This window comes from Mytilus edulis, chromosome 2 (genome assembly GCF_963676685.1).
Source record: "Mytilus edulis chromosome 2, xbMytEdul2.2, whole genome shotgun sequence".
Lineage (NCBI taxonomy): Eukaryota > Metazoa > Mollusca > Bivalvia > Mytilida > Mytilidae > Mytilus > Mytilus edulis.
In genome coordinates this window covers 74,706,188-74,731,523 of record NC_092345.1, presented here as the reverse complement: position 1 = coordinate 74,731,523, position 25,336 = coordinate 74,706,188, and the positions used below count along the sequence as shown (strand labels likewise).

The following is a 25,336-nucleotide window of genomic DNA, read 5'->3' as shown; positions in this document are numbered from 1 at the left end:
TATGAAGAAATAACATTTTGTAATTTCATAAAATTGAGAATGGAAATGGGGAATGTGTCAAAGAGACAACAACCCGCCCAAATAAAAAACAACAGCAGAGGGTCACCAACAGGTCTTCAATGTAGCGAGAAATTCCCGCACCCGGAGGCGTCCTTCAGCTGGCCCCTAAACAAATATATACTAGTCCAGTGATAATGAACGCCATACTAATTTCCAAATTGTACACAAGAAACTAAAATTAAAATAATACAAGACTAACAAAGGCCAGAGGCTCCTGACTTGGGACAGGCGCAAAAATGTATGTTTACTTTACAACCTGTATTTTGAGCATCATTTAGAGCATTGATAATTTAAAGCTTTGAACAACATGTAACATTTATTCGTGTATTGATTGCATGATATACTCATCACACAGCTTAAGATAAATATTGGTACTTAAAATCGCTGTGCTTATTGGTTAACCGCCGTGCTATAACCTTATGTTGTTTCTGTAGAATTGATACAAACAAGACGATCAAATATGATAACATTTGTTAAAGAGAAAATAATACTGATTAAAGATAATATAAAAACAAAAAAATAACCTCTTTCTTGAATCTATACTAGTATACATCATTGGACCATAATGTGTATGGCTCATTCATGCATTGTCTGCTGCTATAAAACAAAGCCATTTCAGCATCTAATTTGTGCATTCAGTTTTGACTTTTTATTAGAATTGACTTGACTAATTTGAACATCATGATATCAATGTTTATGATATTGTCTGACCACAACTTAGACCTTTTAACTCGGATTTGGAAAAAAATATACGAGGAGTTAAAACTCTAACGGGGTCTCTTGTTTTAATTTGTTAGAGTATAAGTTTTGTCATCCACCTTCAGAATAAACCATCTTTGGAATTTCAAATTGGTTTACAGGAGACTTTAAAGTAAAAGTAAAAATACTGAACTCCGGGGAAAATTCAAAACGGAAATTCCCTAATCAAATGGCAAAATTAAATGATAAAACACATCAACCGAATGGACAACAACTGCCATATTCCTGACTTGGTACAGGCATTTTCAAATGTAGAAATGGTGGATTGAACCTTGTTTTACAGCGCTAAACCTCTTACTTGTATGATAGTCGCATCCAATTCCATTATTTTTACAACAATGCGTGAACAAAACAGACATAATAGGTGAAATTTTCAAAACAGGGGTACAGCAGACATTAGATAAATTAATTTACAAAAAAATAAACACAAACTCAGCCAAATTTTCTTTTTCAAATCAGGATTGGCTAAAAAATAAAGATTTTTTTTGTGCAAATCAGATTAATTTGAATTTTTGTCATTTAATGCAACAAGTCAGATTTATTATTCGTGCAAACAACATCAAATCATGTATAAAAGAAATGAGGAACCGCATAATTGACATTGAGACAAAAACAAAAAAAAGATCAAGTAAAGGGTGTAAATAAATACACGTCGAATATTTTTAACTAAAGCAAATGTATATATATAAACATATCGGTATTGTTATGATTAATCCTTCTTCAAGCAGAAACAATGTTTATTCGGAATAACTTAAAGGAAATACGTGTAATGGATCATCGTATATTGTTTACATGTTGTTCGGAATGTTTCATAACCCAGGTCTTCAAAGCCTACAAAGAAAAGTATTACAAAGTAAATAGCATGCGTCTTCATGGTTACCGAAACATTCATCAAAGCTTACAAGTTCTTATTAAATGAACAACACATATGAAAAAAAACCAATAGCCATTTAAAAAGTTTGGTTAATGTAAACCAAAATACTTATTAATCTTTTATAGTTAAGTCGTCAGTTTAAAAAGTTTTATATTAGAAGACATTTGTACGAAGTGACTTAATACACCAGCGTACTACCATCTAAAAGTACCTTTATCATGAACTCACCATGTTTTCCATGGAAAGAAAGACTTTTCCTCAGAAACACAAAACTGTCATGACAGTCGTTGCTTTTTTTTATTAATTTAATGCAATATTTTGTTGCCTGTTGAAAAGCGTATCCCGTGTTTTAATTTTGTTTTCATTAACTGTCTTATTGTAGCCCTATAATAAATTCTTACGGTAAAGAAGGACATTTGAGGAAAAATGAAAATCCTTTAATATCAATGTGAACATTACTACCGTAGATATTCTTTTTGGCATTGTAAATCTAAACAATTAAAAGAGATTAATACTATATTAAACAGGATGCAACCATGTTTATCCTTACTTGTATTCCATCATAAACAGGTGTGCAATACTCCTGCACAAACTTTTCCGGAAGTGGTTTTTCCAGACCTAGTTTTCTACTAGCCTGTAACGCTCCTTTTCCATCAAATGGTACATAGCAAAGTCTTGTCGTCAGCTCTTCCACCGGTCTCAGAAAAGCAGGACCGCCAGCCATTACCTAGATTAACCATTAAACAATTGCATATTGTTAAATTGTGATAATGATGTTGAAACAGATATTTCGCTTAGAATACTTCAATTCATTCTAACTCATAGAAAAGCATGATAAAAACATAAAATTTTGTGAAGAAAATGATAACATTACAGGACTTGAGTAACACTAAGGTAACCATTAGGGGCACCAGAACAATGTGCTTACAATATTGGAGAATACGAGAACATTGACAATTCTGTATAGGTGTTTGACTATTCATACTTCTTCTCTTGTGCATCATGTTTTCCGTGTTTATTTGCCTGAGTTTTTGATTGCACTTCGGTATTTTCCCAAATTGCGTCAGTATTTTATACCAAATATATAAAGTATTAATTTCAGAACACGACGTGTTGGTCACAAGTAAAACATGTATGATAATTGCAGTTGTATTCGGCAATGTTACAAGGACAGGCAAGGAGGTTGACGAGATTACATTACCTAGAAGGATTGTTTGTGTGTGCTCCACCATCATTTATGTTCATAATTTAGAATTGACTTACCACAACGGAACATTCGGCAGTCATAGCTTTACACATCTGTTCACACGTAGTAATTCCACGTTTGTTCAACAAAGGTCTCATAATTTCAAAATCAGGGAATATGTAGTATCCACTTTTAGGCACGACACATCTCACGCCAACAGATGTTAATTCCCTTGAAAAATTAGAATTTTCAATAGATGCTATAAAATCAACCAGACTATAGTTCAACAAGTGGTAAACAGTTGAAACCAAATTTACTAGTACTTAGACATTATTTTATAGGCAACGTTATTAATGCCAGTGATTACACATTAACATGGTATTTTATTTTAATAGATTACCTTGCTGTATTTGGCAAAACTTTTAGGAATTTTGGTTCTCAATGCTCTTCAACTTCGTACTTTATTTGGCCTTTTTAACTTTTTTGGATTCAAGCATAACTGCTGATTCTTTTGTAGACGAAATGCGCGTCTGACGAAAATATAAAGTTTAGTCCTGGTATCTATGATGAGTTAATTTAGATGTAAATGCATAATTTGAATCTGAATCTTCGTCCTTTCCGTTACGTTAATTTCTACCATCAGGTAATTTGTATTTTACTAGTGCTTTTCGCAGAGATTTGAAATGTCACATCCCTCCTTTATTTTGTTAACACACTGTTGCCAATATGATGAAATTCTATGCGACTGTCCTACAAATTAGAGGTTTAGCTAGCTCTAAAATCAAGTTTAATCCATCATTTTCAACATAAAGAAATGCCTGTACCAAGTTAAAATGTTGCATTTGTTTTTCATTTGTTTTCCATTCGTTTGATGTGTTTGAGCTTTTGATATTGCCATTTGACAAAGTACAGTGGAGATCACATCTAACTTCTCATTAGGACTGTCAGAATTATCTGTCATAGAACTGATCTAAACTGTCCTATACCATTGCCCTATGTGCCATAAGGCATAGCAAAGACTAAGTAAGTAAGTAAGTAAACTGTCCTAGAACAGTTCTACCCTAGAACTGTTATAAGTAGAACTGTCAAAATCAGTTCTAGGTAGAACCGATCAAATCAGTTCTAAGTAGAACTGACCAAATCAGTTCTAGGTTAAACTGTCAGGATCAGTCCTAGGCTAGAACTGTCCAAATCAGTTCTCGTCGTAGAACTATCAGCAAAACTGACTAAATCAGTTCTAATCGTAGAACTGTCAGCAGAACTGTCTAAAACTGTTCTAGGCGTAAAACTGACCAAACCAGTCAGGATTGTAGAAATATAATTTTTTAATATATATTCTATTCGTTTGACTTAACTTCTTGTAAGACGAGGAGTTTTTAAAACTGTTCTATGGATTGAACTGACTATGAATCAATTCTAGCCGTAGAACTGACCAAATCAATTCTAATCGAAGAAATGTTGTAGTCGTAGACCTGTTCTAGTCGTAGAACTGTGTAAATCAGTTCTAGGTAGAACTGACCTAATCAGGTCTAGGTCAGAACTGTTTTAGCTAGAACTGCCTGAAAGGTGTTAAGATGGCATTCTACATACTGTTCTAGAACAGTTCTCCTGACAGATTCTGACAGATTTGGTGAAAGGTTATCTCCACGGTTCTTCCGGTATTGAATTTTCCTTGGAGTTCGGTGTTTTTTTTTGTTATTTTACTTTTTGATAAGTAATGTGGTGTGCGTTAAGGTAGAAAGACTCATTGCTATACATGTACTAAATTATTCAACTGGAGGCTCGTAGTAGTTAAATGAATGTCATTCCTTTTACCGTTTCACATATGATATCGTGATTTGGTTCACCGCTATGGAATTTCACGCTATGGAGTTTCAGCATATAGCAAATCATCATGTTAAATGATCTTTTAAAACGATTAATTTGTAGTTGTCACAACCAAGTTATATATTCTCCATTTAAAAATAAATCAATGCAAATTATAAACAGACTGATATATGGACTGTTTACAATTCATAATCTTGAATTCATGACCGATGTTGTTGGGAAAGTCGGGTTGCTCAGTTTCGTTTTACTTTTGTTTTTCAGCCGTCATAGTGTTATCTTAAAATTGAAACACATCAACAGGTCAATTACCAACGCGTTTAGAGACATGGTCAATAATGTAGTTACCCTTGTCTTTACTCATTACAATTAAACTGAAAAATGATGCATCAGATTTCTGTTTTCAATATATTTTTTAAATCTTGATATTTTATTGTAATATAACTTTGATTTTCTTGTACAATTTGCTTCGATGAAATTCCGTGTCAAAATTAGCTTACGACATGTATTAATGCTTTAATTACCGTTGACAATAGTTTCCTACGGTCATCATAATCCTTGAACAATGCTTCGTGTAACTGTCTATTGCATCAAGATCTTGAAACATCTAAAATTTAAAATAAATGAAATTACTACCTTTATTGTAAAATACAATATACAAAATATCTTCAAATGTACTAGATTTCTCTTTGCGTCTCATCTAGCAGATTAATGGTACATGTCGATATCGGTTTTAGTTAACCCATATATTTAATTGTTTCAAGCCGAAATGAACGAAATGAAATACTGATAAATGACTGCAATAGTTATCAAAGGTACCAGGATTATAATTTAATATCCTAAAGTTGTGCCAAATACGGCTAAGATAATCTATGTCTGGGATAAGAAAAACCTTAAAGTTAGTTTTGTAAACAGGAAATTTATAAAATTGACCATATATAATGGTTTACTTTTATATATTGTTATGTGGATGGAGAGTTGTCTCATTGGCACTCATACAACATCTTCCTATATCTACATATAATTGATATTCATGTCAAGTGCTGACTACTCGGCTGGTGATACCCTCGGAGACGAAACATCCTCCAATCGAATATCATGATAGATGGACATTGGCAATATGTATATATTTTAATACTTATTTAAGGTTGGTTTATTCAAAAGATAATGAAAATGATACTAAATATGTTTCGTGCGTCTGACGAGCTTTTCGTATTTACGTTTGAAAAGAACTCTCAAACCTAAATATTTGGATCCCAGGGATGTTCATTGTAAAAATACGCAGATACGTTGGGAGTTATATGATTCAAGTATATTTCAAGAATAGTCAAATTCAATCAAGGTCAATTTTGACTAAGAGAATTGTAACTTTAGTTTCTATACGAACTCTTAACGGGGAATTTTAGAAATGTACGTTATAAATTAGGCCAGCATCGTTACTCTGACTGCTGAGGTAATGATACCCTATCGAACTAATTATCTTCATAATGATGGTCTATAAATCAAACCGCAAACAGTCGGAAGCATTCGAATAAAAACTATTTTTCTGCACACATTCTTATGTAAACTCTGTTCAATTTTGATTTTAATTTGTTGTAAATTATTCATTATATAACAGTTAAACTTATATGCTAGTTTACCTTAAAGTTTAATAACTATTTACGAACACTATTTAACTAAAATAACCAAAACTATAAATACTACCTTTGTTATAGCATACTGCATTGGAGCTGGACAACAGCTGTATGTGTGGCTGGCAGCACTACGTACAGCTTTCTTTAAGGATGAAAGCTCTGTAGGGAAAACATGATAACCAACCTACGAAAGACATACATTTTAATATGATATTATTCCTTGGGTTTATCTATAATCATTGACACATTATAACTTGTTCATCTAACTACATTTTTGTCTGGAATCAATGCCGTACTGAATACAAACAATGAAGGATAGTATTTCCAATGACTTCTGTGAAACATTAACGCTGCAGTTCCATTTTGTCATCGGAACAGAAACTTTTTTTTCGTGTAAGACTGTGTTTAATTTTGTATCAGCGAATCAAAAATGTAACCTCACAAGTGAATGTAAAAATAAAATAGGTCAAGCTGTCAACCTATATTACCATTACAAACAGGTATGTACAATGTATATAAACTTTATTTACAAATCATTAAATAAACTTGCATGTTGTTTAATGGTAGGAATATAAAAGATTCAGTATAATCCTTGCTTTTCGAAAATATCGACATACCATCCTAACACATATATTGAAATACGTGATTTGAATACATACTTTTATATACTGGTTAACTTACTCGCCATCCTCCAGCACTGGCCCATTTGGACAAACCAGTACTTAATATTGTACCCTCAGGATAATACTAAAAAATAAACAATATTCAATGTTAAGGTAAGATCTGAATGTGTGTTATGGTTTGAATCAAGCGGAATTATATAATGGTTTTGTGCAATAGAGATAAAGCACAGTCACCAAAAAGTGCAATTAAGTTAAACCAAAAATAGACTAGAAGTATTCTTTTGAAAGTAATAATGTATCTTAACAACATTTGACAGGGCACTGTGACATATAAATGACAACTGTGTAAGGTTATTTAACAGCACATTAGACACATCAGTCGTACCTTTAAAATGGAGGTGTGATCTTGATGATAATGAAGTCGACCGTAAATCTCATCACTCAACACAAGTATGTTATGTAGACGGAAACAATCGCTGTAATAAAAAAAAATACATGTGTCAAAATAATTAATGAAAGTTTAAATTTTACTTTTATAGTCAAATGTGTAATTCATTTTCATAGCATGTTACAGTGGCGGATCCAGAACTTTTCCTAAGGGGGGGGGGGGGGGGGGGGGGGGCTGACTGACCTAAAAGGGGGGCCGCTCCAGTCATGCTTCAATGATTCCCTATATAATTAACCAAATTTTTCCCATCAAACGGGGGGGGGGGGGCAGCCCCACCCCACCCCCCCTTGGATCCGCCTGTGTGTTAAGTTTGATATATTTATAGTAGTTATTGACTCAATAGTTGTTTACATCTACATCATTTTCGACTATAGTATATAGTTAAACTTATCCCATTTGCAATCATACCACTCCTACGTACATAAAAGCATTATGTAGATTATGATGCGAGTTTGTCTCATGCAAAATCTAGAAACAGAAAAGTTTTGAGTAAAAATGAAACAAAAATATTATTTTAACTGAAAATTTCACGAATGTGTCGCCCCCTGCAATCAAATACTCTTTAAAATTAATTATCAAAATGTCAGACCATTCAGCAGTGCTGCTAGAGTGTTTTTTGTGTACCCGTGTACAGATAAATTCATTTAACTGAAAGTTCAAACAAAGCCATCACGTCCAGCTACTAGATTTCTACTACTGCCTTACTATACAGTCAATTAACAGTGAATTGACTTTGTCACACAGATGTTGGTAAAGTTTGGTATACAACTTTGGCATGTTGAACTACAACTGAAAAAAATATCTCCCTTATTGTATCCCACATAGGGGCATAAGTTGTCCGTCCGTCCATTCGGTCGTCTGTCCGTTCGTTCGTTCGCTTGTCTTTCGCGCTCCAGGTTAAAGTTACGGTAGATTTCGGTGAAGTTGAAGTCCAATCAACTTGAAACACATGTTCTCCATGAATCGATATTTTTAATGCCCGCGTCACACTGTCCCGATTTTTACGCCGATGGCAACACGATTATGGAAATTTTCAAAATCGGGACTGATCGTATCCAGATCGGGCTATTCGTAGTGCAATCTTTAATCATCGTAGAACCATCGGCCACTTTTTCTAGCCTTCGGGGACAACTTCGGGAAGGGTTCTAAATTTTTTAACATGTTAAAAAATCCCCGAAGGTGCGTCCGATGTTGAGGGTTCGTATTGAGTTCGTATCACCATCCTCACCATCGTAATGTAACCGGGAATGCATCTTTGAACATCGTATTGCATTCGTGTTTCTATCGTTTCCATCGGGCAGTTTTGACATTACGATGTCTACACGAATGAATCATGAAGCTACCTGAAGGTCTTACGATGACAACACGACTTCGTGAAGACCTCATAATCCCGTCGTGTTGCCATCGAATAAAAGTACGAAGGCGACAAGATGGAACTACGATGGCAATATTTCAAGCTAAATGTAAGTTAATTTTCGCGCTAAAATACATTTTAAGTGCCATGCGCGATATGCACTGGTCAGTCTAATACGACAGTTCAGAAAGACGTTCACAAAACATGGAGCTCATATCATATGATTCTATGAGAACAAGAAAGGCGACAGCGTTGTTTCTATTAATTCAAATGGAACAAGAAGAGCAGCTATAACAGGCTCAGGATTTACTTTTACAAGTAAAATATTATTTTTTGTCAATTTTTCATATCAAGTAACATAATGAAAATCATAAACGCGCCTCGTACACCAACACTGCAGGTACACGTATATAGGGAAACCATCTTTTTCTTCATTATTCTGAATTTTTATGTATCGTCTGAGTTGTTGTCACACGAATGTTTACTCCATAACCATTTTGTTTTCTATATGTCATATTTTGCCGCATTTGTTGCTTTCCCCACATCCTTCCTTTTGTCTATATTATTAATATGATATTCTCCTGGAAAGAGCTCTTTTTGAATAAAAGCCATCAACGAACACCCATTACCTTACCTTTAAGATAGATCAGTAAACATGGGATGATGGGCATAATTATTGGTGATTATTCAGACTAGTGCACACATTTTACAGTTCAAACAAGGCAATGCCGAGCGTGGCATCCCCTCGTATGTAACACATTGGGGACAAATATGGACACTATATTTGTATATGACACATGCAGAAAATGGTAAACTGAATATCCATATTTGATACATAAACTATTTTTTTAGAAATCAACCAAAACATTCAGCAACTGGAAATACCTTTAATATTATCTTTAGAACCAACGTCTTTTAGACATCGTATGGCCATCGCGCCATCATCGTAATCCATCGTGTAGCCTTCATTTTTGGTATTTTAACGAGATCGGGACCAACATCGTACGAACTTACAATTTTCGCATTCGGGTTTCCATCGTATATAAAAATCGGGACAGTGTGACGCGGGCATAATGTAATGCCAAATTCGAGATTTTATCGAAAATTTCACGGTCCACTGAACATAGACAATGATAGTGCGAGTGGGGCATCCGTGTATTATGGACATATTCTTGTTTTTATTTATAATTTGACGAACCAAAGTTAAATGCAAAATGTTAACAAAATCTGTGACATTTAAAAATAAATCGATGTCGTATGATTACCAATGAGACAACTTTTCATCAGAGAGCAAATAACTCAGAAGATAAGCAATTATAGGTCACTGTACGGCTTTCAATAATGAGCAAACTCCATACCGTATACGAGATGTAAAAAGCCATTTACTATACTTTTTCCTTAAATTAACTGTGTCCCATTTCTATTGGTTATTTGCAAATTCACATAAATGTGTCGAACTTAAAAATATTGTAAATATTGACGTAGACCAAAGCTATATGTACGACTCCGTTATACGTCTGTCTTTTGATTTACATGTATCAATATAAAGAAAGTACATGTTTCAAAACAAATGATATAATGTCACATTGGTCCATTGAAATAGTTTCTTTTGTCTCTTTTTTTCCAACATACATACCTTAATTTTTTAAGTTCTTCTCTTGTATAACTGGTTCCTGCTAAAATACGAAATTGCTTATGACATGAACCCAATTAAATAATACACACTTGTTACATGTATCCGTTCAAACATACGTTATTTGGTGTATTCGTGTACTAGTATCCAGAATATGACGATGGTTTACAATACAATGTTTTCACATGCGTTATTGGTAATAAAAAAATGAATGTGCACTTTTGTTGACCCTAAAAGTATACTTGTTTGTTATTTGTGTAAAGGCATTATATCCTACAAAAAAACATAGATTTTGAAGAAAATGATATTTATAATGTGACGATGATATTCTCGGTTATCAACCAGTATTTACGAGTATTCAAGAGATATAAAGAACCAGAGGTAGAGGACGAACGTCAATGAGAAATGCATCTGTGGAAAATTTGACATCAAGAATTTAAGCATTATTATAGATGAATTTTGCAGTTTTACCAAACAGCTTTCCTTCTCAATTGAACGCAGGTTTAATCTACAATCATATTTTCTTAAAATAAAAGTGTTTTATATATTTGATAGTCGATCTGGTATTATTTAAAACAAAATGTGAATACAGGTGGTACGGTAGTATTTCCTGGTCCATAAGGGATAATGATAGCCTTTTTAGAATGTTCACCAGTTTCTAACACTGCCAAAACTTCTACAATCACAGTTATTAAACTGAAGTACTTTCATTTCTATTAAGAAATGAATTTGAATGTGTATCATGAACGATTACTTTTTTCTTCTATTTTTAAAAACCTAAGGCCACTAATGCATTTAGGTCTTTTATCGTGCAGTGAATACAAAATTTAAAAATATTCTGAAAAAGTCATTTTGATCTCTATGTAAAGTTCTTTCATATTTTTCTACATCTGATTCATCCCTCAGTTTGGGAAAATATGTTTCGTTGATACTGTACTTTTTGTCCAATTACACTGTTCAGATACATTGACTTAGGTAGGGTACACAAAGGAGTACCCTAAATTCTGGAATGCAAATACTACCGTGCTACCTATAGACTTTAAGTCATAATATGGTTGTTATTATGTGCATAGTTAAGATGTGTAATCCATTCGTTTAATGTGTTTGAGCTTTTGATTTTGTCATTGGATTAGGGACTTTCCGTTTTGAATTTTACTCAGAGTTCAGTATTTTTGTGACTTTACCTTCTACTAAGATGCTAACTTACATGGATTATCTGGATTGTTCATAATGATTATTCTGTTTTTATGAATTTCATTTTCTCTAACGACCTAAAAATGAAAAAGAATGTAACAGTTCAGTTCACGATCACTTGTACTGGCTTCTAAATATTAAATATTAAAAACAATCGGCAAACTTCACAATTTACATTTTTTTAAATTGCAGTGCCGAGAGTTGAAAAATCGTATCTGATAAGTTAACATTGTATTTTTTTTATGTTTAAGATTTCTTACTATTTGCGGTATTTTATCCAAACTGTTTTTAAAAAAGCGAAGCGAGGAAACATGATCTGTATTTTAATCAGTTTTCATTTATTGGCATAATATTTCAACGATTTCATGTAACACGAGGAGGGAAATCAATATGTTCATGAAATATATCTAATAATTGATACCTTTTCGATATCCTCTGGTGTTATCTTCCATTCTTTGTCTAAAGTTGTGTTCACAATGATTGGTTTATGGTAAGACAGTTTTGCTTGGGGATGGTATGTTGTCCAAGACGGCGATATTATCAATACGTCTACAAATTCATTCTATATTAATGACATTAATATTAAAAATTAATGATTTGCACATTTATGTTGGTTACACAATATTTTTAAAATACTTCCTTAAACTAAGTCTTGCGTAATCAAGAATCATAAAATTTACTAGGTTTGCCATTTTTCTTGAATTTGGTGTTTGAACGATAATAAAAAATAATAAAAGAGTCTTCTTCAAAAAAATTCTTCAACGCGAGATCTAGTTTCGATACAATTTGTTATTTTAACTTCATTTGTTGGGAATTAATGATTCATGTGAGAAATGTTATCAATTATTTAAATGAAAGAGATCTGCATATTAACAAATTGTCATGCTTCATGTTGACAGTCACCCAATCTCTTCATTTCACTGTGATGCATTTGAGAAAAAAAAATCCGTCAGAAAAAGACCAGTCTCCACTTTTAACGTGAAATAGTCCTTTTTTCCATTACTTAAACATGGTAAACAACTTAATGATATGCAGCGAGTTATTACTACCCTACCTCCGTTAAATATTTGTAGCAGGAGAAATATTAGTTCTTTACTTCCAGGCGCAACGATAATATTGTCTGGGTCAATATCTAAATCTTCGAAGTGTTTATGGAATTTTGCTATCGATTGACGGAGTTCCAATGTTCCTGAAATTAAAAATCATAAAACCTACCAGTCATGTTCGTTTTGTTATGTTTCAACAAAATGGACTATAAATGACATACGAATTCAGGATGCCCATTCGAGGTCCTTTTTTTTTGTTTTATCTTAACTGTAAACATACTAGTTATATGTACCATAGCGGGTTATATGGACCATGTTTTGTTTCTTGTCTTTGTTACATGTATTACGTATCTATTTTTCCGAAGCAGAGCAGTACAGTGAAACCTGTTTAAACCGAACCTGTTCGGGACTTAATTTTTTGTTCGATTTTTGCCGATGTTCGGTTTTATCAGGTTCCACAACGTATACAATTTGATATGACGGGGCTTAAGAATATGTTTGGTACACAGTTTTCTTGTTTATGCAGGATTTGGTTAGCCAGGTTTCACTGTTATACTTTTTTTTGTTAGTGTGGTCTGTTGTACAGTCAAAATGTTCTGGCAAATACCTTGTGTTCATATTTTATCATGTTTTCGCGCCATGCACATAAACAACATTCTATTTCGCAAGCGTACAGTATACATGTATGTTAGTAACTCATCTTTCTTTCAAATCATCTACACGTATTTACTTTCTTATGGATACCAGTTGATAACTATTTCTTAAACCTGTCTTTGTTTGATTTAGTATGTGTACCCGATTAACGGCAAGGACGTAATAAACCTAAACGTGATAAAGTTATATATTGACTTTTGTATAAAGGACAAAGATAAGTGAATTGATATGTATACGGTATAAAAACCTGATAAACTGTATGTATTGGTAACTAAGTTGGCTATTCAGTTCAGAAGTACTCGACGTTCACTAGATACAATGATAGTAGAAGCTCACATACTTATTGAATAAACAACAGACAAGTTATGTAATGTATATACCGGTATACCGGCTAAAATAATGCCTCTCAATGTATGAAAGTAATTTTTTCATATGAGTTTGAAGTAAAATTTAAAAAAAAATAATATATTAAGTTATAACAAAAGTGTGTTATGTTTACCTGCAACTGGTAAATAAGCATTTTCTCCTGCATACTCCTTTAGGGCCTCAACAGCTGTTTCAATGACAGGAAATGGTGACTGACCGAAAGCAAAGTGATATATGGTTTCTCCTGCAGCTAATCTTTTCCGAATTTCTTCATTTAAAGACAGATTTGACGCTGGAGAATAATTCTGTAGGTCGGGTCGTACAAGATCGTCCATTGTTGTCACTTTCGCCTCCGTGGTCACTATATTGATTGTAAAGTGTGCTATGTATTCACACAAATCTTTATCTGACACTTGAAGTTGAACTGTTTAAATCTTAGTTAAGAAAAGATTTGTAATTTGAGCTTTAACTATCTATTGAAAAGTACATGAAGTACACACACTATACAATTCTATTTTTAACATAAAAACCTTTTGCATGATACGATGCATATTGTCATCGTATTAACATGATTAATGCGTAATCATGGTAATGCAGAATAAGCTACATTCAGGTCTAAAGAACATATAGTGCATAACTAATGAAAGGAAATCGATTTGTTTGCAGCTCGATTTAATACATCATGACTATTTCCATGCGGCAATGTTTTAATGATCTTCAATTCCAGACAAGTAATAAGCATGTGGTTTTTTTTGTGTCGGTTTCGAACATTGTGAGAGGATCTGAGAGAATATTTATATAAACATTGATAAATAAATTGACACTATATTATCAAAACGATGTATTGAACTAGTTCACTTTTGGTTAAGTATTGTATAGTTTTGAATATTACAGACACAAATTATGTACTTACACGGTACATGTACTACAATCTAACGATAATTATAGTTTGCACAAGGTCATGTATTTTTCTGACTGTCTATAACACCTTTCACTAAATCCATTGGACGTTGGATGAATACTGATTGAGATTTTGGTCTCAGATACATGATTTTTTATTAGTTGTTCATGGCTTTGCACTAGCTGTCAGTAACTGCGAGTACTTCCAGATCTGTACCTATAGTGTCTTCTTGTTTTTGGGATGTACAAGTACCAGTCCACTTTGTGTTAACGTTAGACGTATTTTTTTTTTTTTTTTGTATCCATCTGATGAGTTTAGCCTTTTTGAACTGATTTCTATAGTTTGTTCTTATGTTGTACTGAAACACAACTTTCACAGGTTAAGGGGAAGGTTGAGCGCTCACACAACATATTAAACGCCGCCACACTCTGTATGTACCTGTCCCAAGTGTCAGGACCCAATAGTTCGTTGGTTGTTGTTGGTTCATGTCTGTCATAATTGTTTTTCGTAAACTGTTTTGTTATGATTTATGCCGTTAGTTTTCTCAATTGAATTGTTTCACTTTTTCATGTCGGGGCTTTTTATAGTGACCACACAGTTTGTCTTTTTCTTGTTATTGACGGCCTTACGGTTTGCCTTTAATTGCTTACATCCACATCATTTGCACTGTGTAGGATATTTGTCTCATTGGCAATTATACTACATCCCCTTATTTTTTAAACTTCTTACCAGGCCTTATCCTATAGAAGCAACGAAATATGTTCATTTCACCGAAGACCGTTAGGTCATTTTAGATACTTGTTTGGTTTTATTTAGAAGTTCTATGGACGTTAACCCACATTCTGTTTTTTTTCTGTCAGAAGATGATTAGATGATAGAAGAAATATTAAAGAAAGTGTAGTGTTTTCGAAAAGAAAGTATCTATCAGGATTTTTAGGAATAAACAAGAATGATTGTGTCCATAGTACTCGGATGACCAACTCGCACTATCTTGTTCAGTGGATCGTGATATTGAGGTAAAACTCTAATTTGGCATTAAAATTAGAAAGATCATATCACAGGGAACATGTGTACTGACGTCGCGTACGGTGTTGGTGATAATACGGGTTTTGCTTTCAAGTTCGCCTTTATTGCATTTGTTAGAAGTTTCGGAATTGATAACTATATAAATGTATATATCAAAATGTGCGTAATTAAAAGTAGAAATGGAATATTCCTTAAAATCAATACTTTTATTCATTTTGTTACTCGAATGATCCCTAATAACACTGATTTTGAGCGTGTAGACAAGTAACACCGCGACATATGATCAGCGTTGCTTTGAAGTTATTCTTGTCATTTTTTAAACTTATTAAAAAAAAGTTGTACACCTAGCAAGAGTAGTCTTTGGTGTTAATGGTGTATGTTTTATTTATGACGTCATCGTTAACTGGACGAGTCTGACCAGGACGAAAAGTTCACTTTGTTTTGTGGCCAAGCCGAAAATTGAAAAAAATATGGATAGGGGTGAAGTTAAGAGTGATTTTTAAAGGTAATTCAAATAGATTATTCCGAAAACGATATATCTTTTTATTCCGTATATTAATAAGGAAAAAAAAATAAAAAGTTGTGTTACAATATTTCAAAAGATCGTGGCAGAATTAATGATTTTTTGAAATTTGTATTTCTGTCACAAAACCCAAATCTCGCATATTTTTTAGAGCTCTTCAAAATTCGAACGAATGCTGCAGGTCCAAACCACAATTTACATATCCACCCTTCCTGTGTCAAAATTATACAATAAATATACAACTTTCTATGTCTTCAATAAGTAAGTATTGTTTAAATTATGTCCTAAATTGTTCATTTTATTAAATCCGTTGAAATGTCTCACTCGCCGTTTTCTGACGTTTTGGTGTATTTGTTAAGTGTCTTATGAAAAGTAATAGGCAGTTGCAGTCTTTTCTACGATATGAAATTTTATTCAAACGAGAAAACTTTTTTTCTAAGTGTATGAAAAAAAATATTGTGTCGAAGTTTCAAGAGAAAATATTGAAAAAAAAATAAACGCGATCTTTTTGTTTTTGTCTAGTCAAATTGTCACAAAACGCCGTTTTTTAAATTTTTGTTACAAGTATGATAAGTCCTATTATACAGTTTTGGTGGGAAGAAAATTTGAAATTATAATAGTACAAAAAATACTATATAACATTAAAATCTACTGTTCAGGTTTTTGTTTTTTTAACCCATTTTCGATCACATGTCGGAAGTATTAACGACACAGTCAGCGACTACTTTTGTCTAGTAATAATGTCACACCGTGCTTTTTTTACTTGTTTTCAACGTCATCAAAAACTACTTTGACCAAAAACTTTAACCTGAAGCGGGACAGACGGAAAAATGGACGCACAAACTGAAAATATAAGGAGTTTTGATAGAGAATCAGAGTACATAGGTGAACAACCTAAGCCCCACTGTTAAGTTATACAATAACATTGAGAATGGAAATGGGGAATATGTCAAAGAGACAACAACCCGACTATAGAACAGACAACAGCAGAAGGTCACCGATAGGTCTTCATTGCACAAGTATGCAACATTTAACTGCTCTAACCATGAAATTAACATTTAATTGCTCTTACCATGAAATAAGTATTTTTTATTTTTAACTTTAAAGACAGATTAAAATCATTAGATCCAACGCTTTTCATAAAAAAATGACCGGTGAAAAGAGATATTATTCTTTGTATAAAAACACCCCATGAAACTGACATTATAACTTATGCAGGCATCAATACGTAGATATTATTTGTACTTTACATTGCCTGTTACAATTTCATAATAGTTATGAAATCTTCACTGTTCAAATCCGATTGAAATATTTTGAGAAATTTCAATAAAATTTGATTGATGTCAACAATACGCATTTTAATTTTTGATTTTCTGTGTGCTTTACTATTTGTTGTTTTCTTGTCTTTCATTTGGAAATAGCGTTTTCTGTTTTTCATTGACTTTTGTTTCTTTAACCCCCTAGTTTCCAATCACCACCTCATTTTTAGTCAACTTACTCGGAAAAAAGAGTTGCAATTGCTACTGAGACAGTTCAAAGAGAATTCGAAGACTTAGTCTAGTCAGTAGACTTTTTCTTCCATTTATTAACTTTCATGGTTAATGAATCCTGTTATGATTGTTTATTTTCAGACAAAAAAAAAATATTTTCTGCAAAATTACAACTAAAGAGTTAGTGTATACAGTAATAATCACATTTGATGTATGTTTCCTTATAATACGTTATATCTGATTGGCTATACTGCAATCTCACATTATTCCTTAATCAATTGCATTACACAATAAAATGTACCATTCACGATGACACGAGGTCCCACAATAAAGTGCATATGTAAATTAAATTAAAACTTTGTTTTCATGATCCAAGCTAAAATAAAATGTAATTATAAGTATTAAATGCTTCTTTTTGTAACTTCATAGAGTTGTAAAAGCGTTGACCATGCGCACATTTTTAGAATGAAGCGCTTCCTCGCTTCATACAAAATGTACTTCGGTCAACGCTTTTACACCCCAATGAAGTTACAGAAAGAAGCATTCAATTCTTATATAAAACTATACCATCGTGGGCACAAGGTCGAGATCCATTGTCATAGAAAGCTATAGCTTGAGTAATTTAAAACAAAGTAACGTATTATGACGAACATTTAGTAATGAAAATATTTGGAGTTAGATTTTTCATAAAATTTCTTTTTGAGGACATTCATGATGTAAAATTAATGAGTTGCCTCCCATTGTCCACAACATGCACATGTTATTGTATAACGGCTTACCATAACGGCTTTTTTATTTACATTCAGGGTAAAGCCGATTGTTTAAGGTATATAAATAAAAGGAGATTTGCGTTATTTATGTGTGCCAATAAACCTATACCAACTCTTACATATATTTTGGCGAACTTGTCACTTATTTATTATCGCTTAAAGTCACTCGGGCTTACTTTTCTTATATGTCCTACGTGTGCATGTGTTATTATAAACATTGACCTGTTGAGTGGAGCCACTTTATAAAGATTAATTTGTACATGGTGCAATGCATGATAAATAATCTTGAACTAGTGCACTGTGATAATTTGTCAAAGATTTTAAGAACGACCGATGATAATTTCCTTGATCGCTTTTGAAAAGTCAAAATCAAAAACTTATTAAACCAATATTATATATATATTGCCTAGACTATTTCTCCCTTATTGGTGAATCTGCTTTAGAATGATTGAATGCATTATATAGAAAAAGAAATCCAAAACAACGAAAAAGTATAATAACTTACCAACGGCCATGTTTTTTTTTCGATGCACAGTTTTATTTACGTTTTTTTTTTTAAGTTTATGCATGCTACACATGTCATACCTGAAGAGATTTTTTAAAAGGATAAATGGTTGTTGAAAATAAACTTATTTTTAGCTTAACCATAACGGCTTTTTTATTTACATTCAGGGTAAAGCCGATTGTTTAAGGTATATAAATAAAAGGAGATTTGCGTTATTTATGTATGCCAATAAACCTAGGCAACCGTAGTTCACAAATGCTTAAATCACAGATAAATTTGTGTATCTTTAGCGTGTACTTTTCGTTTAATATAAGAACATCTGACATTCTGGCCAGGCCCACCCACCAAAGAAAATAAAAATACCTGTATGAAGAGCGAAAAAAAGAAAGGATAAAATAAATAAATTAAATGATGCATAGCTGTTACCTCAACGGATTTCCGTGGTATTCATTTTACTCGCAAGATCGAAATCTTAATCATGAAATTAGAAAGATGAAAATTGAAATAGAAATTGAAAGACTCTTCGAAAACTGCCAAGTTGTGAATTAGCACCAGTATATTCGAGCTGGAACACAACAGTTAGTCTACATGGAGATTTCACTGTAAATATCAGCAGAAAATTTTTATCACCTTCTTTTCAGCTTCTCACATCCAAAGTTAGTGTTTGTCAAACTGCTATTATATTTTTGCCCAAAGGGTCATGTATAAAAAAAGATGTGGTGTGATTGACAATGAGACAACTCTCCACAAGAGACAAAATGACACAGAAATTAACAACTATAGATCTATTTTTTTTCAAAAAATTATGGAGAATTAAAAGAGCCAAATAAATTTTAATCAAGGTGTTTAGTAACAACTTGATATAGATGTGTTGCTTTATGTTTAGAAATAATAAGATGTAATAATTATGATAGATTACTTCCACCACGTCGATATCGGTTGATTTTTTTTGCTAATGGTACCATCTATATCGAAAGCATAAGACGGCTTTTTGAAAGTATTTATTTGACTATAATGTATCTCTCATTTTATAATTTATCATTCAAGCCTTTACCCCAAATTTACAATTATAGTTACATTTCCCTTGGTTTTTTTTCTTTGTTGACGCCAATTATTGAATTTGAATGGTACTAAAAAAACAGAGTCTTGTGTTGATAGTATAAGTTGACCAATACCAACGCTATGATGCATTGTTGGTCGTCGTTGGTTCATCCATAGTTTTAATATTCTCCTAATATCCAGTGTTGTGGTATTTACATGAGTAAAACTGCTCTGCTTAGAGTTTTTCAAATTATTAAAGTATATTATTCTCAAGAAAAGTTCCTTTAGTCTATGCAAAATATCTACTCTCAGATTTATGTGTTACTTTCATTCCTAATTATACTTTTAGAAATTGTGAACTACATTGTACGGGTTATCAGTCAGGACTATCTAACAGTAATCTACAAGAAAGTAGAACAATGGTCTATAATGACAAACAGAACAAATGGCGTAACAGTGACAGCTTCAGGTAAAACAGTAAATCTAAAACGGACAAAAGTGACAAAAGTGTCATTAATAGTGTAAAGTAAAATCACAAAAATACTGAACTCCGAGGAAAATTTACAAAGGAAAGTCCTTAATTAATTGGCAAAATCAAAAGCTCAAGCAAATGGATAACAACTGTCATATTCCTGACTTGTTAAAGGCATTTCTTATGTAGAAAATGGGGGTTTGAACCTGGTTTTATAAAGCTAAATCTCTCACTTGTATCAAAGTCGCCTCTAATTCCATTATATTGGTATACGAGTTTGAGAAAATCAGTACTGAATAACTACAGTTTTCAAAAGTTGCAAAACAACCAGAAGGATAAAGACCTTGACTATACGGTTTGAGTTTAAACTACCGTACTGTTATGTGACACATTGTTGCATAAATTCCCGTCATTTGGACGCTCCTGAATAGTTATCTTCTTCCAGTTAAGGGGCCACAATCTAATGTATAATTATTCTGACACTGTCTCGTGTATATTACATAATTTCACAATGAAAGCATGTTACAAACGAAAACATTACAAAATCTTTCATTTGAAGTTCCATTTCAATGACATTCACATTTGAATAGATTATACTAAGGAGCACATTTTTACATTCGATTTGAAACTAAAATGAGGATTTGACGAATAACAGTATAATTATGAAGAAAGGCAATGTTGACCGTGTTTAAAACTCTACACTGCAACATCATGGTTAATTATGCTATACTCTTATACATTTTACCAATAGACTTTTTGTGTTGTATGGAGGCCGTCTAATTGATGTTTGCTGTACTTTTCTTTTATTTTATATGAATGGATTTGTGTGTATTACTGTTATGTAATTGAGTTATTCAAATCTTTTCTCTTTTCTAGAACATTATGAAGGAGTAAATATACAAGGCCTTATTACTAATGCTGTTTTTGGAGTTTTTGGAGTAGCTATTTCTATTATGATCGTAAGGGTACTTTATGGTGTCATCAAACGACGTGTGAGAGGTTGTCGTACAGGCTCTGAATGTGAGTATGATACATTTAGTCTTCGTACACAATATGTTGTATAAGGAACAGTCCAACATTCTGACAATAATTAAAAGGCGTAGTTGTAGTGAATACAGTGAAGAAATGCCACACCGATATAGGATTTGTTTGATGTTTTTGAAATATCAATCATAAATTGCTATTTTTAACAGAAAAGGAAAATAATTATGATCACCTCCAGAAAGTTATAAAGTCTAAAACTAATTAACTCTAGATGTAAATAGAGAAGTGCTTCTTAGTCATGTATACATGTGAACATAAACTAACACGAATAAGTATGATCAGATGTGAAGTAAAACGTGTTTGAGAATGTGTGGGTATTTTATCATTAAGTAAAATAACAAAAATACTAGAAACCGAGGAAAGTTCAAAACGGAAAGCCCTAAAGTAAATGGCAAAATCAAAAGACCAAACACATCAGCGAATGGATATCAACTGTCATACATGTACATCTGAATTGATACAGGCATTTTTTTATGTAGAATACGGTGGCTTAAACCTGTGTTTTTAGCTAGCTGTACTGCTCACTTGTATGGCAGTCGCATTAAATGAAATTATATTGACACTAATGTGGGGACAAAACAAACAGACATATAATAGGTAAAAAATACAAACTTAAGAATTTATTAATTCATTTTTTCACATTGTCCATTAATAAAATTGAAAGGAAATGGGGAATGTGTCAAAGCGACAACAACCCGACCATAAAGCAGACAACAACCGAAGGCTACCAATTGTCTCAGTGCAGCGAGAAACTCCCGCACCCGGAGGCGTCCTTCAGCTGGCCTCTTAAAAATAGGTATACTAGTTCAGTGATAATGGACGTCATACTTAACTCCGAATTATACACAAAAAAATTAAAATAAAAAATCATACAAGACTAACAAAGGCCAGAGGCTCCTGACTTGGGACAGGCGCAAAATTACGGCGGGATTAAACAATATATGAGATTATACCTCTAGCCAATGTAGAAAATTAAACGCATAACAATACGCACATTAAAATTCACTTCAAGAGAATTCCGAGTCCGCTGTCAGAAGATGCAACAAAAGAAGATAAACAAAATGACAATAATACATAAATAACAACAGATTATAGCAGTTAACTGATATGCCAGTGTTCTTAATTATAAAAAAGAAGATGTGGTATGATTGCCAATGAGACAACTATCCACAAAAGACCAAAATGACACAGACATTAACAACTATAGGTCACCGTAGTGCCTTCAACAATGAGCAAAGCCCATACCGCATAGTGAGCTAAAAGGCCTCGATAAGACAATGTAAAACAATTCAAACGAGAAAACTAACGGCCTTATTTATGTAAAAAAATGAACGAAAAACAAATATGAAAGTAAGTATGGTTTACATGGTATTCCTCATTAGACAACATAATTACTATTTGTATGAATTTTTATTTAGATAGAAGAGGAAGCGCACTAACCGTACACAATGGTCCACCACCAACTTATTCTCTACTATCAATAGAAACAATTCCGCCGACATACAGCCAAGCTTGTATGATTATTGGTTATCATCCATCTATAGGAAACATTACTCAATCTGAAACAAGTAGGAATGGTTCGTTTTTGAATGTGGAGTATTCAAATGAAAGCTTTGATGTCGATTTTACAGCCACCCCATCATCCAATGGAGATATTTAACACTGTATTTAAAAATCTACATTAAGAATGATCACACAATGTGACATATAAATGAATGTTTTGATTGGTGTATGAATTTAATTATCTTCCCTCTCAAGTACAATAATTGTCCGCGTTTGCTCTCATCTTCCGTTTACAATAATTGTCAATTGAATAGAATGTTTGTTCTATTAAAAATAGTTATGCATCTAATACATTTAATTAGGTTGTCGGCACGGGACATTTGCGCTTTTTTACCTGTAAAACGATAGGACATTTGCGCTTCAAATACTATGGACGTTTGCGCTTTAAATTTTGATTCACCTGTATTAATTTGACCGGACATTTGCGCTTTAATTCCTATAGTCTTCTACCTGTAATTTCAATGCGGAGTAATCATTGGGATTACGTTAATAAATTTATATTTGTCATTAGTACGACAAATGGTCAAGAATTCGTCATTTTTACAAATTTCCTGTTAACAAAACTTTGAATTTTTCGAAAACTAAGGATTTTCTTATCCCAGGCATAGATTACCTTAGCCGTATTTGGCACAACTTTTTGGAATTTTGGATCCTCAATGCTCTTCAACTTTTTACTTGTTTGGCTTAATAAATATTTTGATATGAGCGTCACTGATGAGTCTTATGTAGACGAAACGCGCGTCTGGCGTACTAAATTATAATCCTGGTACCTTTGATAACTACTTCCATGCCCACTATTATGAAAAGTTCTACTCGACTCATCCTGCTATATTTTTTTTTATCTTTTTGAAAAGTATCCTTGAACAACAGTCGGTGAATTACACTAAGATTCGTTACATTGAAGAACACGCACCTTAGTTCAGAATTGAGAATGATAAACTTAATGTTCACTCCTTTTAGGCTTCAGTTATGAAGCTAAACTGACCTGTAATGACTTTACTTGTTTTTAAGTCTTTATAATGTATACTTTTAGCTGTATATAAACTTTAAAACATATATGATTGTGCTATGAAATGTGCTATATACAGTATATGAAACGATTTTTAATCATGAAAAACAATATGACTTTAATTCTTGAAGGTCAAACAAGCCGGTCCCAAGCCCGTATAAAAGGGGAGAATAGAGATAAAAATCAATAATTGCAAAAGCGCAAATTTGTAAAAAGCGAAAATGTCCATTTTTAAAAAGCGCAAATGTTTTATGATTTGAAGCGCAAGTGTCCAAAATAAAAAGCGCAAATGTCCTATGAAAAAGCGCAAACGTTCCGCGCCGGTCGGATCAGCATAGTCTTTCAACAAAAACAAAAGGCATGTATTCAACAGAATATTTTAGTACGTATCTTGTTCCGGAGTGGCTACATATTGAAAAAGTTAAAACTTCGTACAAATCCTTATTTTCAGCTGTATTGATCTTTTCGAAGGTAATACACTTCAATATGAATAAAAACCAACTATCCATAGAACTATTGAAGGTATTTCCACTTCACATTCTGATAATCAAGGTTTAAATAAACTTTCAAACTAAATAAATAACCTTAGTTCAAACAAAAACGGTATCAGAAGATATATAATATCGAACTAATTCCACAAATATGTAGTCGATTGTTCAGGTGTACGAAGTCCTAGGATAATCAGCTACTTTTGAAGTTTGAAATAGTCACTTACGGTGTCAACTTGCAGTTTCGCTTTTTTCCCGAAATTAATGGATTATGTATTTCCTTTTGAAATATAAAAGTTAATTAGCTATTCCCGGTGTACAAAAGGCCACTTCGGGTCTCCTATGATAACTTTTATTACTCTGATGTGAAGTATTTTTTTGTACAATTTTGCTTAAAATTATAGGCAACTTGACACTAATTCACTAATATAAAAAGAAGGTGAGGTATAATTGCCAATGATACAACTCTCCACAAGAGATCAAATGACACAGAAATCATGTGCGTTTGCTAGAAGTAGATAATTTGTTACCTCCAGTTTACAAAATGTCACAACCGATTTCAGACAAAAGATTTTTCCGTACGGATTTAAAAACTTTATGGCTTGTATGTGCTTTTACATGAAATAAATGCAAACATATCTACTCCCGGTGTACACAAGTTTATTGTCGTTGATCTCTTCTGTCATTTGCTGTCGAGCATAAAAGACTTTTTATTATTATTATGTGTCCCGAATAATAGTGTATGAAGTAGACCAAAAGGTCAAAATATAGAAAGACCTATGTCTTAAAATTCTCGGTCAATGGTCATGAAACCGAGACCATAAAGACCACAGGTTTGATTTTTTCGAA

At 32.8% G+C, this 25,336-nt stretch overlaps 2 protein-coding genes across 2 annotated transcripts; one reads left to right on the top strand and one right to left on the bottom strand.

The window, feature by feature from the left end:
• Positions 1-1,322: 1,322 nt before the first annotated feature.
• On the bottom strand, positions 1,323-14,158 carry LOC139512930 (aspartate aminotransferase-like). Its single transcript, XM_071300913.1, has 12 exons — positions 13,789-14,158; positions 12,644-12,778; positions 12,011-12,138; positions 11,603-11,666; positions 10,399-10,438; positions 7,346-7,436; positions 7,019-7,084; positions 6,408-6,521; positions 5,228-5,310; positions 2,957-3,110; positions 2,244-2,420; positions 1,323-1,650 (listed from the first exon to the last, which is right to left on the bottom strand). Exons 1-12 carry the CDS (start codon positions 13,988-13,990, stop codon positions 1,594-1,596), a joined length of 1,311 nt encoding a protein of 436 aa, XP_071157014.1. The 5' UTR covers positions 13,991-14,158; the 3' UTR covers positions 1,323-1,593.
• LOC139512932 (uncharacterized) lies at positions 6,765-23,151 on the top strand. The gene is made up of 4 exons (XM_071300917.1): positions 6,765-6,837; positions 20,261-20,380; positions 21,260-21,403; positions 22,846-23,151. Exons 2-4 carry the CDS (start codon positions 20,341-20,343, stop codon positions 23,085-23,087), a joined length of 426 nt encoding a protein of 141 aa, XP_071157018.1. The 5' UTR covers positions 6,765-6,837; positions 20,261-20,340; the 3' UTR covers positions 23,088-23,151.
• Positions 23,152-25,336: the final 2,185 nt, after the last annotated feature.